Source organism: Sorex fumeus, unplaced genomic scaffold (assembly GCF_029834395.1).
Source record: "Sorex fumeus unplaced genomic scaffold, SorFum_2.1 ptg000021l, whole genome shotgun sequence".
Lineage (NCBI taxonomy): Eukaryota > Metazoa > Chordata > Mammalia > Eulipotyphla > Soricidae > Sorex > Sorex fumeus.
In genome coordinates, this window is record NW_026606078.1 from 11,548,931 (window position 1) to 11,564,199 (window position 15,269).

At 39.5% G+C, this 15,269-nt stretch overlaps 1 gene segment (V, D, J or C); it reads right to left on the minus strand.

Annotated features, from left to right (window-relative positions):
* Window positions 1-4,679: 4,679 nt before the first annotated feature.
* LOC130022843 (immunoglobulin lambda variable 2-18-like) lies at window positions 4,680-13,710 on the minus strand. The segment is given in 4 exon segments: window positions 4,680-4,683; window positions 6,509-6,614; window positions 13,293-13,571; window positions 13,665-13,710. Coding segments are annotated over 4 exon segments (435 nt in total).
* Between the last annotated feature and the right edge of the window lie 1,559 nt (window positions 13,711-15,269).

The window sequence follows — 15,269 nt, forward strand, 5'->3', positions numbered from 1 at the left end:
TTGCTCCAGCAACACACCCTGACGGGATTGGAAACCTACCCAATTTCTTGAATACCCTTGGACCTCTCCAAGGGTATCACTTAACTTTAGTGATTCAGCCCAGAGAAGACTTCAGAACATTCCAGACCAAGACATGCTGAGAAGATATAAAAGGAAGGTGTGCATATGCTGCCCAAGCCCATGTGCTGCTTGCGCCCACATGGCTGAGTACATGTGGTGCAGAAGCACATGTGTCACCCTCATCACCTCTCTTAAATTGTGTACTTTCATGCTTCCATGTCTAATGCTAAGATGTATAAAGGGGCTCTCTCCAAACTTGTAGTAGTCCCAGTTTTCTCTTAAGCACTTTAATCTCTCTTTCACTCTCTCCTTCTCCTTCCCTTCGAAAACCCTCCAAATAAAATCTGTTTCAATTCGCTGCTCATCTACTCCTGAAATTCTTTTCTGCAAGGTGAGACAAGAACCCAGTAACCCTGGGTCCTAGGGACAGAGGCAGATCAGGAGATAGTGACCATTTTCTCCTCTCTGCTTCACTCAAGTCAGCAGTATAGGGCTCATCAACATCAAAGTGCTGGTGGGGGTGTGGCAAGAAAGGAATCCTCATTCATTGTTGGTGAGAATGTTATCTGGTTAGACCTCTACAGAAAACAATATGGAGATTTTCAAAAAAGGAAGAATGGAGGTCCCATTTGACCCAGCTATCCCACTTCTAAGAATCTACTCCCAAATCACAATAGTATTAATTAGAAAAGATAAATTTATGCCAATGTTTAATGCAGCTCTAGTATAAAATCGGGATATGAAAACAATCCAATGTCCAGTAACAGAAAATTGAAATAAGAATTTGTGGTACATATATATAAAGAAAAACTATATAGCAATTAGAAAAAAAATAAAGTCCTGCATTTTGTGGCAACTTAGTTGAAATTGGAGAATCTTATGTCAAGTAAGTGAGTGTGGAAAGGTAGGACTACAGCTGAATCTTACGAAGACAATGTTCATGAGAAACAGCCTCGTTCCTGATGCCCCATTCGCTCTCATTGGAACGACCATCTCCGAATGCAACAGCTATGTGTACCTAGGTCGAGAAGTCAAATGACAAATGACCTGGCACCAGAGCTGTGCAGGAGGAAGTGAGTGGCTTGGAACGCCTTCAAGAACGTCGAAGAAATAGCTAAGAGGACGAAGAACCTCCAACTCCGGGCACATCTCTTTGATTCCACTGTTCTTCCTGCATTAACATATGCCTCAGAGACCTGGGCCCTATGCAAATAGGATGAGAACGCTATTCAGGTCTCCCAAAGAAGAATAGAAAGAGCTATGCTTGGAATATCACGTTTCACTCAAATGAGAGAAAGAATCCGGAGTTCCGACATCTGTCAAAGATCAAGAATCAGGGACGCTGTCTCATTTGCCAAGGTGTCAAAAATCAGATGGGCTGGTCACCTAATGAGATTTAAAGATGACCGCTGGACTAGAGCTGTTACCGACTGGATTCCACGGGATGTCAAAAGACCGCGTGGCCGCCCACCTACCAGATGGTCAGACTTCTTTGTGAAGATCATGAATGATTGGTTTGAGGCTCTTCATGTTCCCAGAGCAAACAGATGCCATTGGGCTACACTAGCACGCGACAGGGACAAATGGAGACGTTATTGGCACCCGCTCGAGCAAATTGACGACTAACGGGAAGTTAAGTGATTTTTTAAGTGATGTCAAGTATAATGGACATAAGGACAAATAGAGAGAAGCAAATCAAGATATGTTGGGATGGAATGATTAGGTTTACTGGGAATAACACAGGAGCACGGGTTGTGTGTGTTGGGTGGGTGGTCTGGAATACATGGGAGTTATTAAAGTAGGAAACAGTGTATCCCTAAATCATAACTATCAATCATCAAATAATGGGGTGGGGGAAAGGAAGGAGGAATATCCACCAAGGCAACATGACTTGGGCTTGAGGGTCATAGGCGTTTCATTGATGACTGTGTTTAATAGCTTTGTGCATAAATACTACAAATCTGGACACTATTGTAACGCTATTGCCTTCCCTATAATAAAAGTTTGAATACAATGATATTTTCGTTTATTTTCCAAAGAATAAAAATATAATTGGGAAAATATTTGTAAACATGTAATGGATAAATGGCATATAGTATGTGCAAAGTAATCATCTAGAAAGGTGATGAAAAAGAGCAGACATTTTCTGGTAAACTACAGAGATAGAAAATAGAGCATAAAAAGAACTTCATTATTTGCATAGTCAACAAATGCAAACTAAAATCACAATGAGGTATAATCATACACCAATCAGATGACTGATGTAAAACATAGAACTCACAATTTGAAAGTGATGTGACTATAGGGGAAACATATGAAATGAGAAATCTCTAGCAACTCTGGAAGATTTACACAAAACAAGGAGAAAAACAACATGCATATAGCACAAAATCCAGAAATGGAAGTTGCTTCATGCATATATTGTTCCAACACTATACCCACAAGCAGAGTGCCAGCTTCTCTCCACTGTTGTCCCTTCGAACCATTTCTGATATATCTATGTATATATTTCTGATATAAATACGTATATATATATGTATAAGGAAAGTGAAAGGTTTTGTCCATGGAAAAACTCTACACAAAATTTTACAGCATCCTTATGCCTAAGAGCCTAAATGGAAGCAATCCACTTGTTCTTGGGTGTTGGATGGTTAAAAAGATCTTAAAGCTTCCAAATCATGGAATTACTATAAAAAGGGCTGGGTGTTGAAGCAATTATTTTTTGATGATTACACAGAGTATCATGCTGTGTGAAAATGTAAATCTCCGTAGTCTAACTTCTACACGACTCTTCTTAAATTTTCGTGTCATTTTAGGAATTTCACTGTGACTGTCCTCCTGTTTTTCATTGATTTGCTCGAGTGGGCCCAGTAACGTCTCCATTGGAGACTTTGTTGTTACTGTGTTTGGCATATCGAATACATCATGGGTAGCTTGCCAGGCTCTGCCCTGCAGGCGAGATACTCTCGGTAGCTTGCTGGCCTCTCAGAGAGGGGCGGAGGAATCGGATCGGCCATGTTGGCTGCGTGCAATGCAAACGTCCTACCGCTGCAGCCCTTCATTTTAGGAATATTAAAATTAAAATGGAAAAGAAATTATTTGATGCACCAGATAGGGACAGGGAAAGAATCCTGTGGGAGGAGAGTGATTTTATATTAAAAGTAAAAGTTTCCTGAAATGATTAGACTGCTTGTTTCTTGATTGCTGTAGTATGAACCTAATCTTGGGATAGAATCACATAGAAATTGATATACTCATACAAGCTCACATACACATCCATAGAGTAACGAGCAGCAGTTACACCTCAGGAAATGTGATTATATAAAGTATTTACGAATGCATTTTCCTCCTTTCTTTTTGGGGGTGGTGTACCCCCAGAAATGCTTAGGAATTGCTCCTGACTCCATTCAAGAGTCACCCCTTGTGATGCTCGGGGACTAGAAAAGGTGCTGGAGAATGAGCCAGGGTCAGATGTGTTCAAGACAAGTGCCATGCCTACTGTACTGTCACCCCAAAGAGGTAAATATTTCATTAAATCCTTCAGCAAACAGGACACATATCATAAGGAAGCAATTTAAAAATGCATAGTATTTTTCACTACTTAACTGATACTCTCCTCATTAATTTCTTTTCTCAGAGAAAGGCAAGGACCAGGAAACCTTAGATAGGACCAAGGACTGATTTTCCTTTCCTGATAAAAGCAATTCCTTGTTTCAGCCTGAGTCCTTGCCTCCTAAGAAATTGGGCGGTGGAGTGAATCCAGAAAACCCAGATATGTGGGACTTTGTGACTGAGAACTTTACGGTCAATGGGATCAGGAATGGAGATCTTCTGCTTATATTCCCTTGTCCCTGGCAACTCAGAAATAATGCCCAAAAGCCACCCCTAGCTGGAGCAAGAAACTCCATTGGTCACCATCCAGACCACACGTTCTTTTCTGCCAGAAGGCAGCAACATGACACTTTCCATAACCATGCCACCGAACCCTGTGCCAATCTGTTTTACTCGGGGCACCCCAGAAGGTCCAGGTAGGCTGGGTTGGCCCTGTGCCAGACAAACACCCTACCTGCTGTGCTCTCAGTGAGGTGGCCCACTCCAAGAGTACCACATTATATTTGATGGGATTCTAAATAGAAGGCAACCAATCTTAGAGGGAAATATTATATTATTTAGGTTCTGCTTTGGGTCAGGGATTGGAATTCAGGATGGATACACTAGAAACATGGTGGTGGGAAGTGTAATAGTGGTGGAGTTGTTCCTTGAATATTAAATGTAATAAAATATTGTGAAAAATTTTATAATATAAAAAATTAATAAAACAAATTGGGTGGTGTAGATTAATTCCCATGCCAAGTAGAAGTAGACATCAGGTGTGGCTTGGTGGACACCTAGTTGGTCTATGGGATAAGGTCTGTGCTATTCAGGGACTCCTTGCAGACTTTATCAGTCCTAACCTTTTTTCCTAGAAAGCGATGGGTTTGAAAAACACTCTAATCAGTATTGATTATTCCTCTCCAGGAGGGAATGAAAATAAAATTTCCTTAATTGTCGATATTTATTTTGCCATGGATTATAATATGAACCGAACGTATAACTCTTCTACATTTGAAAGTATTATGTTACCTGTGGAATTTGAGAACACAGGTTAACTGATACTTAAAAGATTGGCTAATTTGGTAATGGATAAATGGTTTAAGGAAATTAATTCTAGTTATGAAATTCAACATCACATATTCATAACTAGGGATAAGGTTAACCAGAGAAACTTGGAGGGAGACACTGTGAGACTTGTTGTTACTGTTTTTTTGGCATATAGAATATGCCATGGGGAGCTTGCCAGGATCTGCTGTTAGGGGAACATACTATCGGTAGCTTGCTGGGCTCTCCGAAAGGGACACAGGAATTGAACCCAGGTCACCGCGTGCAAGGCAAATGTCCTACCTCCTGTACTATCGCTCCAGGCCTTTAACTCTAGAATTGTGTAATACTTTTGGCTTTTGTCTACATTAAAATAAATGAAAAATCTTTTAGGGTTTGTTAAAATGAGGGTTATACCCACAAACTTCCTTCTGGTGCCATATAATCTCATCAATATCCATGATCTAGAGTGTCAGAAATAAATCTCCCAGAAGAGAGTAACATAGAACAACATGCCACAGAGATGCCTACAGATCCTGAGCCAGGCTTTCTTAACCAGAGCAACTTGAAGGCGGGGCAGGTGAGTTTCCCACCCTCCCCAACAGAGCTCCGGCAGCCCAAACCGTCTAGAATTAAATCACCTCCGTGTTCATGGCTGATCTCCACAGGATCATACGAGTGAATCTGCTGTATAATCTTATTATGAATTTTAGGATTCCTGGAGTGAATGTGGCAGTGCAACCTTCTATACTCTACACCACTGTTGTACCAAGAGTAGTACACAATATATGATGGGGTTTAAAGTAAAAGTCACCCAATCTCATTTATATATAAATATAAATACATATATACACCATACAAGCTCAAACCTTTAACAAACATGTTAATAATCTCTTATACAAAGGCTTAATGGCTACAGGATGAAATATAACAATCTTTATAAAAACTTTGATCTAAGGAAAGTGTATTGCACCATGTTTAGAGGATTACTGAAAACAAGCAATACAAAATTAATTATTTATGTTCTGCTTTGGGTGCATGGTTAGAAATTTGGGGTGGAAATATTTGGAATATGGTGATGGGAAGGTGCAATGATGGTGGGATTGGTGTTAGAATATTAAATGCAATGAATTATTGTGAACAACTTTATAAAAAAATTAAAAATATTTTAAAAGAAAAACCTATTATGAATTTAGTGTTGTCTTTAAAATTCATTAGTTTCTTATTATTTCAACTTAAAATCATTAATTAAAAAATACCCTCCAAATTTTGGAGAGAAGGACCTCAAGGGAACTTTCAGTAGTTTTTGTTTCACTTCCCTGTGTACAGGAGCTACTGTGGAAAGTGCCACTACTTGTATATGAGCTACAGTAATAATCAGTTTCGTCCTCAGACTTGAGCCCAGAGACAGTCAGGGTCGCTATGTTGCCTGACTTGGAGCCAGAGAAGCGATCAGGGATCCCTGATGGCCACTTATTGACATTATTAATCAGAGTTTTGGGGGCTGTGCCCTCCTGCTGCTGCAACCAGGAGACATAGTTATATCCCCCAATGTCATTGCAATGTCATGTCTTTGTATAAGAGATTATTAACATGTTTGTTAAAGGTTTGAGCTTGTATGGTGTATATATGTATTTATATTTATATATAAATGAGATTGGGTGACTTTTACTTTAAACCCCATCATATATTGTGTACTACTCTTGGTACAACAGTGGTGTAGAGTATAGAAGGTTGCACTGCCACATTCACTCCAGGAATCCTAAAATTCATAATAAGATTATACAGCAGGAGATGGTGACTGTCTGACCCTGAGTCCCAGACACTGAGAGAGGCTGATTGAGAACATTCTGGGCCCAGGTTCCTGAAGAAAGAGAAACAAAACACTGGTGAATTCAGGCTGGTTCTGGATGAACCTGAGGAGTGGAGACAAAGGGTGAATCCAGATGTGCCCAGGTCCCTTTCCAAAACCTCACCTGGGCCCTGACTGAGGAGGCTGAGGAGGAGAAGAGTCCAGGTCATGATGGAGATGCCCAGAGTGCTGCCTGCTGATACCACAACCCTGGGCCTGGCTATCTCTCAGCTCTTATCCCTCCCCTGCCCCAGATTAGGGAGGGGCCTGCATGCAAAACTGCTTCCTGCACCTGCCTCTGTTCACCCCTCACTGGCCTGGCCTTGGACTCCAGATGATTCTGCATTATTTTTAAAAATCATTATTATTTGTGTTTATTTCTCTAGACTTCTTATTTTGGCATTCATTGGGGCATGGAGTGATATTCCCAGTGATACTCTGATAACAGTGCTGGCAGTTCAATGCCTGAGTTGATACATGCTGTGGGCCAAGTACACTGTATAGTGCTGTGGACCATCAGAGCCACCACGGTGGTGCTCTGGGACCCCAAAGCCAAGCAAAGGAGAGTGATGTGGTGCCAGAGATTGAACCAGCAATAGACTACCTTTGCCACCTCTGTGTTTCTCCATAGCATAACTATCAAACAAATTTATTCTTCTTGATATAAATTTTTCTCATACAAACCTTTTGATACCTGATTTGAAGAGGAAAATAAATGTGTTGACATCTAGTGCATTCATGACCATCCCACTCTTCTGGGTTTTCGCTTGTAATGTGCCCTCTCATGGGTGCTCATGTTTCAGGTTCTCTCTAACATTGGCAAAGTTAAGTTACCTTTTCTGTAAACACCTACTCTTGATGGTGGGTTGTTGGAGGTGAGTCTCTCAGGTTTTTACTTGTCACCACCCCAACCACACATGTTTGTGCTGAAGCATCTATAATCTTGAGTCTCAGAAGCAGATTTTGACTCGCAGATTATCCACCCACACATAGCAGGGAGGGAGTCCTTTCTACAAACAAGGGCACATGCCAGAAACAATAGGTTTTGTCTATGTTTCTCTTCAGACCTCTTTGAATTATTCAACTTATAACTTTATTTTATCCTGCTTTGATATTTATCCAGGGTCAAGTCTGAATTGTGTATCCAAACAGTAGGTGTTACATGGTGATAGCAATCAGACAGAGAAACGCAGGTTTGATTTTTCTGCATTTCTATATGTACAGTGCGGTATTTATGAAAAGTTATATTATCCAAGAAACTTTTTCCAATTTGTCTTTTATTTGTGAGTAGGCCACAAGTAATTTTTTTAACCTTATTGGGTGGTTTTCTTATAGATCAATATATTCATAGATATGTGATTCAATTTCTATATGTAAAAGCTTTATGCTTATAAGTCCTCTTTCAGTCACTGTGGATACTATTTCATCTAAATGTTTCTAAGATAATGTTAGATTCTCATCTTGTTCTGCAAATTATGATTAAAGCTTGAGTTCCTTCTTTGTTAGCAGACCATGAACTACAATTCTTATTTTCTCAACCCTAACAGGATGCCAAAATGTGTGCTCAGTCTGTAAGTCTCTTCATCAGTGAATTTTCTCTTTATACAGAATATGCCTATGCCAACTGTCAGTTAGAAATAACGTGCAGATAAAAGTGCCACAAAAATGAAATGCTCAATTTAATGCACTTAGCTGCTTTCTAGAATCATTCTTAGCCTCTCCAAACGATGTCTACTTTGGGAGTTCTACTCAACCTTCAAGCAGTTTTTTCAAGTTTTTGAGCTATTTAGGTTATTAACATTTAAGTACAAGCTTAATGAACTATTTAATAAGCGTTCTTCTCCCCACTCCCAATCCCCCACCCCTGCAAAATATCATGTGGACCATTCAGAGCTTGGAATGCCTGCCTTGCCAGTTTAATCCCTGGTACCTGCACATGTGCTGAGTGTGATCCAGGAAGCTTTGTTATTTCAGATTGTCAGCTCTGCTGTGTGGATTCCCAACTCCGCAAGCTGCTCCCAGCCATAACATAGCCAAGTTATGCTATGTGTGTCAACTCCAAACTTAATGAAGGACAAGCCCAAGGAAGAGTATAAGATGTGTGGTTCCAGGTCAAGAAGCCAGCCTTGAAGAGCAACACTTGGTGCTGAGTAGGCGAAGCTCTGCACCTGATGTTCAGCTCCAGCGAGCAACATAACTCAGTGGAACATCATCACAGTCAATGTTTCTATTCCCCCTTTCCCCCATATTTGTACAACCACCTCTTCAACATCGAATAAGGCAGAGGAGGGGAAAATACACTTCACAGAATTTAAGAAAAAGAAGACTATAATGTCAAGTACATTTACACAATGGAGTACTATGTAGCTGTTAGAAAAGACGAGGTCATGAAATTTACATACAAGTGGTACTACATGGAAAGTATCATGTTAAGCGAAATGAGTCAAAGAGAGGGATAGACATAGAAAGATTGCATTCATCTGGGGAACATAAAGTAACAAAATAGGAGACTAACACGCAAGAATGGCCGAGATTAGTACGAGGAATTTTGCTCCATGGCTTGGAGGCCAGCCACACATGCTAGGGAAAAAGACAGCTCAGATGGAGAAGGGAGCACCAAATAAAGGGTGTTGGGAGGATCCTCCCAGGATGGGAGAAGCATGCTATAGACCAAACATGATTGCCACTCATTGCCTCTTTTGCAAACCACAACACCCAAAAGGAGAGAGAGAACGAAAGAGAATGCCCTGCTACAGAAGTAGGGTGGGATGAGGGGGATGGGGGGGTGAGAGAGGTACTGGGATCCGTGGTGGTGGGAAATGGGCACTGGTGGAGGGATGAGTATTTGATCATTGTATAATTGAAACCCAAGCACAAAAATTTATAAGTCTACAACTGTACCTCATGGTGTCTCACTAATAACAATTTTAAAAAAAGTATCAGTAAGGTCAGAAAACCATTTGCCAGCCCCACCACACACACACATCCCTTGATTCAGGTATAATCTCCGAGAACATACAAACAACAACTATTTTGAATCCTTAAAATGTGGGTCACAGAAGTCAAACAGGGGAGCCAGCCCCATTTGAAGTAACAGTGAACTTCCTGTTTTCCCTTCTGTGTCATTGTAGTCAAGGAAATACATCAGATTTGGGACAGTCCACCCTTATTTCCTTTTAAAAAAATTTTTTTTTTGGTGAGAAGCAGTTCTTGAGACTTTTTTTTAAAGTTTTAGGCATTTTTATTTCTTTTTTTATTATGAATAGTTTTTTTTTTTTTTTTTTTTTTACATTACAGTTCTTGAGACTTTTGAGTTTATTTCCTATAAAGGACAGTAATGATAGCACCAGAAAACAGGCCTTCACTGCCCCCTGGTGAAATCAAATGACATTACCAAAATTCATAGAAGCAGCACAATTGAGCTGATTTCTAAAATTCTTTTTACTTTCTAGCATCCTCTGTACTTCTTGTAGTTTTCCTCTTTATTTTCTCCTAACTCCTTGACTTTGGGTTTTCTATTTTGTTTTGCTTTGAAATAACATCTATCAGTGGTCAGGCTTTTTTTTATATCCTCATTCACTTATAAAAAATAAGAGAAATATTTTAATCCAATCACAGTGAGGTACACAATTACAAAGTTGTTCACGATTGGATTTCAGCTATATAATGTTCCAACACCTGTCTCTTCAGCAGTGTACATTTCCCACCACCAATCTCTCCTCCTCACTCTCCTCTTCCACCTTTTTCTTCTCCTCCTCCTTTTCTCACTCTGGTGCTCAGTGGTGATTTCTGGCTCTATAATCAAGAATCACTTCTGGTGCCATTAGGTTACTTATTTGGGCCCCTTCTGGATTCCTGATGAATGCTTGCCTTACTATTAACTTATCTTTTAACATAGTTTTTGTGGTATCCCATATGAGCTGGTAATTGGTATCTTCATTATTTCTTCCAGGAATCTTCCTCCCCCCAGCTATACCCCCCCCCCACCAGGTCCTTGTTTTGAAACTATTTTTTTCTCTTTCTCTGAGGAATGTTTATTGAGACACTGATTTTGAAAATGTTGTTCATAATAGAGTTATTTCAGATATACAATGTTTCAATACCAATTCTACCACTAATGTCCTCTCTCCCCACCAATATCCACAGGTTCCTTCCTACCCACTTGGCAGGCATTTAACAAATGTATTTCATATCACTTGGTCCAATAAAACCAAGAAATGGTGGGGGTAGAAGTATCAGAAATGAAACAAATAAAAGGAGTTCCCCTTCTTTTCTCCTAACTCCTCTTTCGGTTTTCTATTTTGTTTTGTTTTGGAATCACACCTGGCAGTGCTCAGCGTTTTCTTTTCTTTTTTTTTTTTTTTTGTGGTTGTTGTTTGTTTGTTTAACCTTCATTCACTTTTAAAAATTAAGAAAAAATGTTTTTAATTGAACCACAGTGAGATACACAGTTACCAAGTTGTTCATGATTAGGTTTCAGTCATATAATGTTCCAACACTTGTCTCTTTATCAGTGTACATTTCTCACCACCAATATCTCCTCCTCCTTCTCCTGCTCCTTCTTCTTGTCTTCCTTCTCCTTCTCCTCCTCCTCCTCTTCCTCCTCCTCCTCCTCCTCCTCCTCCTCCTCCTCTTCCTTTTCCTTCTCCTCCTTCTCTTCTCATTCAGGTTGGTGGGGGGGGATTTCTGGCTCTATAATCAAGAATTACTTCTGGTGCACTTAGTTTTCTTATTTGGGCCCTTTCTTGTTTCCTGATTGCCTCAGTATGAACTTTTCTTTTAACACAGTTTGTGTGGTATCCCATATTTTCTGGTAATTGGTATCTTCATTATTCTTAGAAGAATCTTCCACTCATCACTCACCCCCAGCCCGCTGAGGTCCTTGTTTTGAAATAGTTTTTTTCTTTTCCCCCCAGGAATGTTTATTGAGACACTGCTTTTGCAAAGATGTTCACAATAGAGTTGTTTCAGATATACAATGTTCCAACACCAATCCCAACACTAATGTCCCCTTCTCTCTACCAATGTCCCCAGGTTCCATCCCACCCACTTGACCTCATATGACAAATTTATTTCATATCAATTGGTCCAATAAAACGAAGAAATGGTGGATAGAAGTATCAGAAAAGAAAACAACAAAAGTCAACTTATGATGATGAGTTGCTAGATGTTTTTAACAGTTCTTAATCTAATAGAGGACAGCCAGATGAAGCAATCGTGACTGCCATGGCCACATGATGGGAAGTTCTCCTGCCCTTTATAGGAGTTTTTAAAAACACATCTTACAAAACTGGTTTCAAGGTTACTAATTCCCTTAGCTGTTTTCTGTCCATGAAGTTCTGTATAGTTCCTTCAAATTTGAACAGTAATCTAGCTCCATAGAGTATTCTTGGTGAGGTATTTATTTCATTGAATTTTTATACTATATGCTTCATTTGTAGATCTGCTGTACATTTAATGAATTTCACTTTGAATAAAAGTTTCTTTTTTAATCTTGCTGCATTCAATATTCTTTATCTATATTTGGATTTTGTCATTGGGTATAATATATCCTGGAGTTTTCTTAACTAGGCCTATTTTCACAGTGACCCAGGGGACTTTTGGATCTCGGTGCCTGTAATCATCAACTCTGAGAAATTCTTATCAATTTCCTGAACTAATATTTCTTTACCACATTTGTCTTCCTGTTCCTTATAGACATCAATGATTTTTGTTTTGTTCCTTTTAAACTTATCCCGTAGTTCTCTGGTATGTTGTTAATTTCTCTTCAGAGTATTTTCCAATTTCTGCTGTTTTCTAGTGGTTTCCCCCTTCTTGTCTTGGACCTCCTCAATCTTCTGTTCAGCTTCTATTATTCTGATGTTCAGGCTTCTATTGACTTTTTTTTTCTTATCACCTACCATGTTCTTCACCTCTGTGATTTCTGATTGTAGTTGTTTTCTCATTTTGGCTCTCATACTTTCTTGTGCTTTGCTTTCTACCTGTGCTATCATTTCTTTGAACTCATTGAACATCCTCATCATAAGGTTACTAAAGACACTGTCTGAGGATCTACTGATGTTGTTTATGTATGATTTCATTAATATGAAATGACTAAAATAAGCAAATATAAGCACCATATAAGCACCAATAATGTATTTCTTTGTGTATTTTAGTTTAAGCTAGGAGGGACTTGAGAGGTACTGGTAATGAAATAAGAATTTCAGTAAGGCACATTAAAGAGTTAATGAATAATAGTGCTAACAGATGCTCAAATGTAAATACAATAAAACTATAAAAGGAATAAAAAACATCTTAACTATAAAATATTAAATATAAGATACAAAATAAATGTTTTGAAAGATACAAAACAAGAAATAAAAATATTCTAAATAGTATTTCATAAGTGATTAAATCACTTATAAAATTAATCTATTCTTCAATACATAATAAAATAACACATATAAGCTGAGAGAATTAGAAATAAACAGTAAAAAAGAAATATGAAAAAATATATATTTGGTAAATAAAAAATCATTTAAGATTTCTTTGTTATTTAAACTTTGCATTAACTAAAATTTTTTAAGTAAGATAAAAGTAGCAAAACTTGAATTCAGAATTGTGGCAGTCTGAGGAGGTTGAGAACAGGTTTTAGTCGCACTTCCTTATGAATAACAGCCACTGTGAAAAGTGTTATCACTCCTGTGATAGTAGCAATCAGTAATCAACAGTAATAATCAGTAATAATCAGTCAACAATCAACAGTAATAATCAGTCTCATCCTCAGGCTTAAGCCCAGAGATGGTCAGAGTCGCTGCATTTCCTAACTTGGAGCCAGAGAAGTGATCAGGGATCCCTGATGGCCGCTTATTGACATTATAAATCAGCATTTTGGGGGCTGTGCCCTCCTGCTGCTGGTACCAGGCGACATACTTATATCTCCCAATGTCATTGCTGGTTCCTGTACAGGAGATGGTGACTGTCTGTCCCTGAGTCCCAGACACTGAGGGAGGCTGACTTAGGACATTCTGGGCCCAGGTTCCTGAAGAAAGAGAAAGAAAAGACTGGTGAGTTCAGGCTGGTTCTGGTTGAATCTGAGGAAGGATGACAAAGGGTGAGCCCAGATGTGCCTCACCTGGGCTTTGACTGAGGCGTCCGAGGATGAGAAGAGCCCAGGTCATGATGGAGATGCTCAGAGTGCTGCCTGCTGACACCCCAACTCTGGGCCTGGCTCTCTCCCAGTTCTTATGCCGCCCCTGCCCTAGAGAAGGGAGGGGCCTGCAAGCAAAGCTGCTTCCTGCACCTGCCTCTGCTCATCCCTCTGGCCTGGCCTTTAACTGCCTTACTTTAAAAAAGCATTATCATTAGTTTTTATTTCTCCTTACTTTTCATCATATTTCATAATTCATGGGAGCATGGAGACCACTCCCAGTGATACTATGCTAATTGTGCTGGCACTTGAATTATCTGGGCTGAGTTGTACTGTGGAACAAATATAGTGTATGGTGCTGTGGATAGCCAGGACCACCATGGTGGTGCCCTGGGATCCCAAGGCCAAACCCAGGAGACTGATCTGATTTCAGAGACTGAACCAGCAATAGACTACCTCTGCCACCTCTGTATTTCTGCATGGCATAGCTATCAAACAAATTAATTCTCCTTGATATATAAAATTTTCTCATATGGTAGGGTGTTTGCCTTGCACGCAGCCAACATGGCTGACCTGAGTTCGATTCCTCCTCCCCTCTTGCCTAGACGGCAGAGCCTGGCAAGCCACCCGTGATGTATTTGATATGCCAAACACAGTAACAACAAAATCTCCAATGGAGACGTTACTGGGCCCACTCGAGCAAATCGATGAACAACGGGAGGGCCTTTACAATTTGATACCTGATTTGAACAGTAAAATGAATATGTAACATCGCAAACTTTCATGGATTTCCTATTCTTGTGGGTTTTTGCTTGTAAAGTGACTACCTTGATGATCACTCCATTCTGTGTAACTACAGGAAATGCCCTCTTGTGGGTGCCCATGTTTCAGGTTCTCTCTAACATTGGCAAAGTTAAGTTACCCTTTCGTGTAAACACCTGCTTTTGATGGTTGGTTGTTGGTGGTGAGTCTCTCAGGTACATGCTTGTCACTATCCCAAACACACTTTTTTTTGCTGAGTCATCTGTTGTCCTGAGTCTCAGAAGCTGATTGTCACTCCCAGATTACCATCCACACAAACCAGGGAGGGAACCCTTTCAACAAACAAGATCACCTGCCAAAACAGAGGTTTTCTCTTTGTTTCTCTTCAGATCTCCTTTGAATTATTCAACCTGTAACTTTGTTTTACCCAGCTTTGATATTTAGCCAGAGTCAAGACTGAGTTGTGCATCCCACAGTAGGTATTACATAGAAATAATAATCAGAGACAGAGAAATGTAGGCTTGATTTTTCCGCATTCCTATGTGTACAATGTGGTATTTATGAACTGTCATATTATCCAAGAACCTTACTCAATTTTGTCTTTTATTAGTGACTTTTTATTATGGCCTCAGGCAATTTTTTTCAACCTTCTTGGATGGTTTTCTGCTAGATCAATACATTCATAGATATATGATCAAATTTCTATATGGAAACATTATATGTTTATAAGCCCTCTTTCTGCAACTATCAATAAGATAAAAAAAAAGCCAACAAAATACTACATCCTTCTCTTTATTTCATCTATAGGCTTCAGTCTTTAAGTTTCCT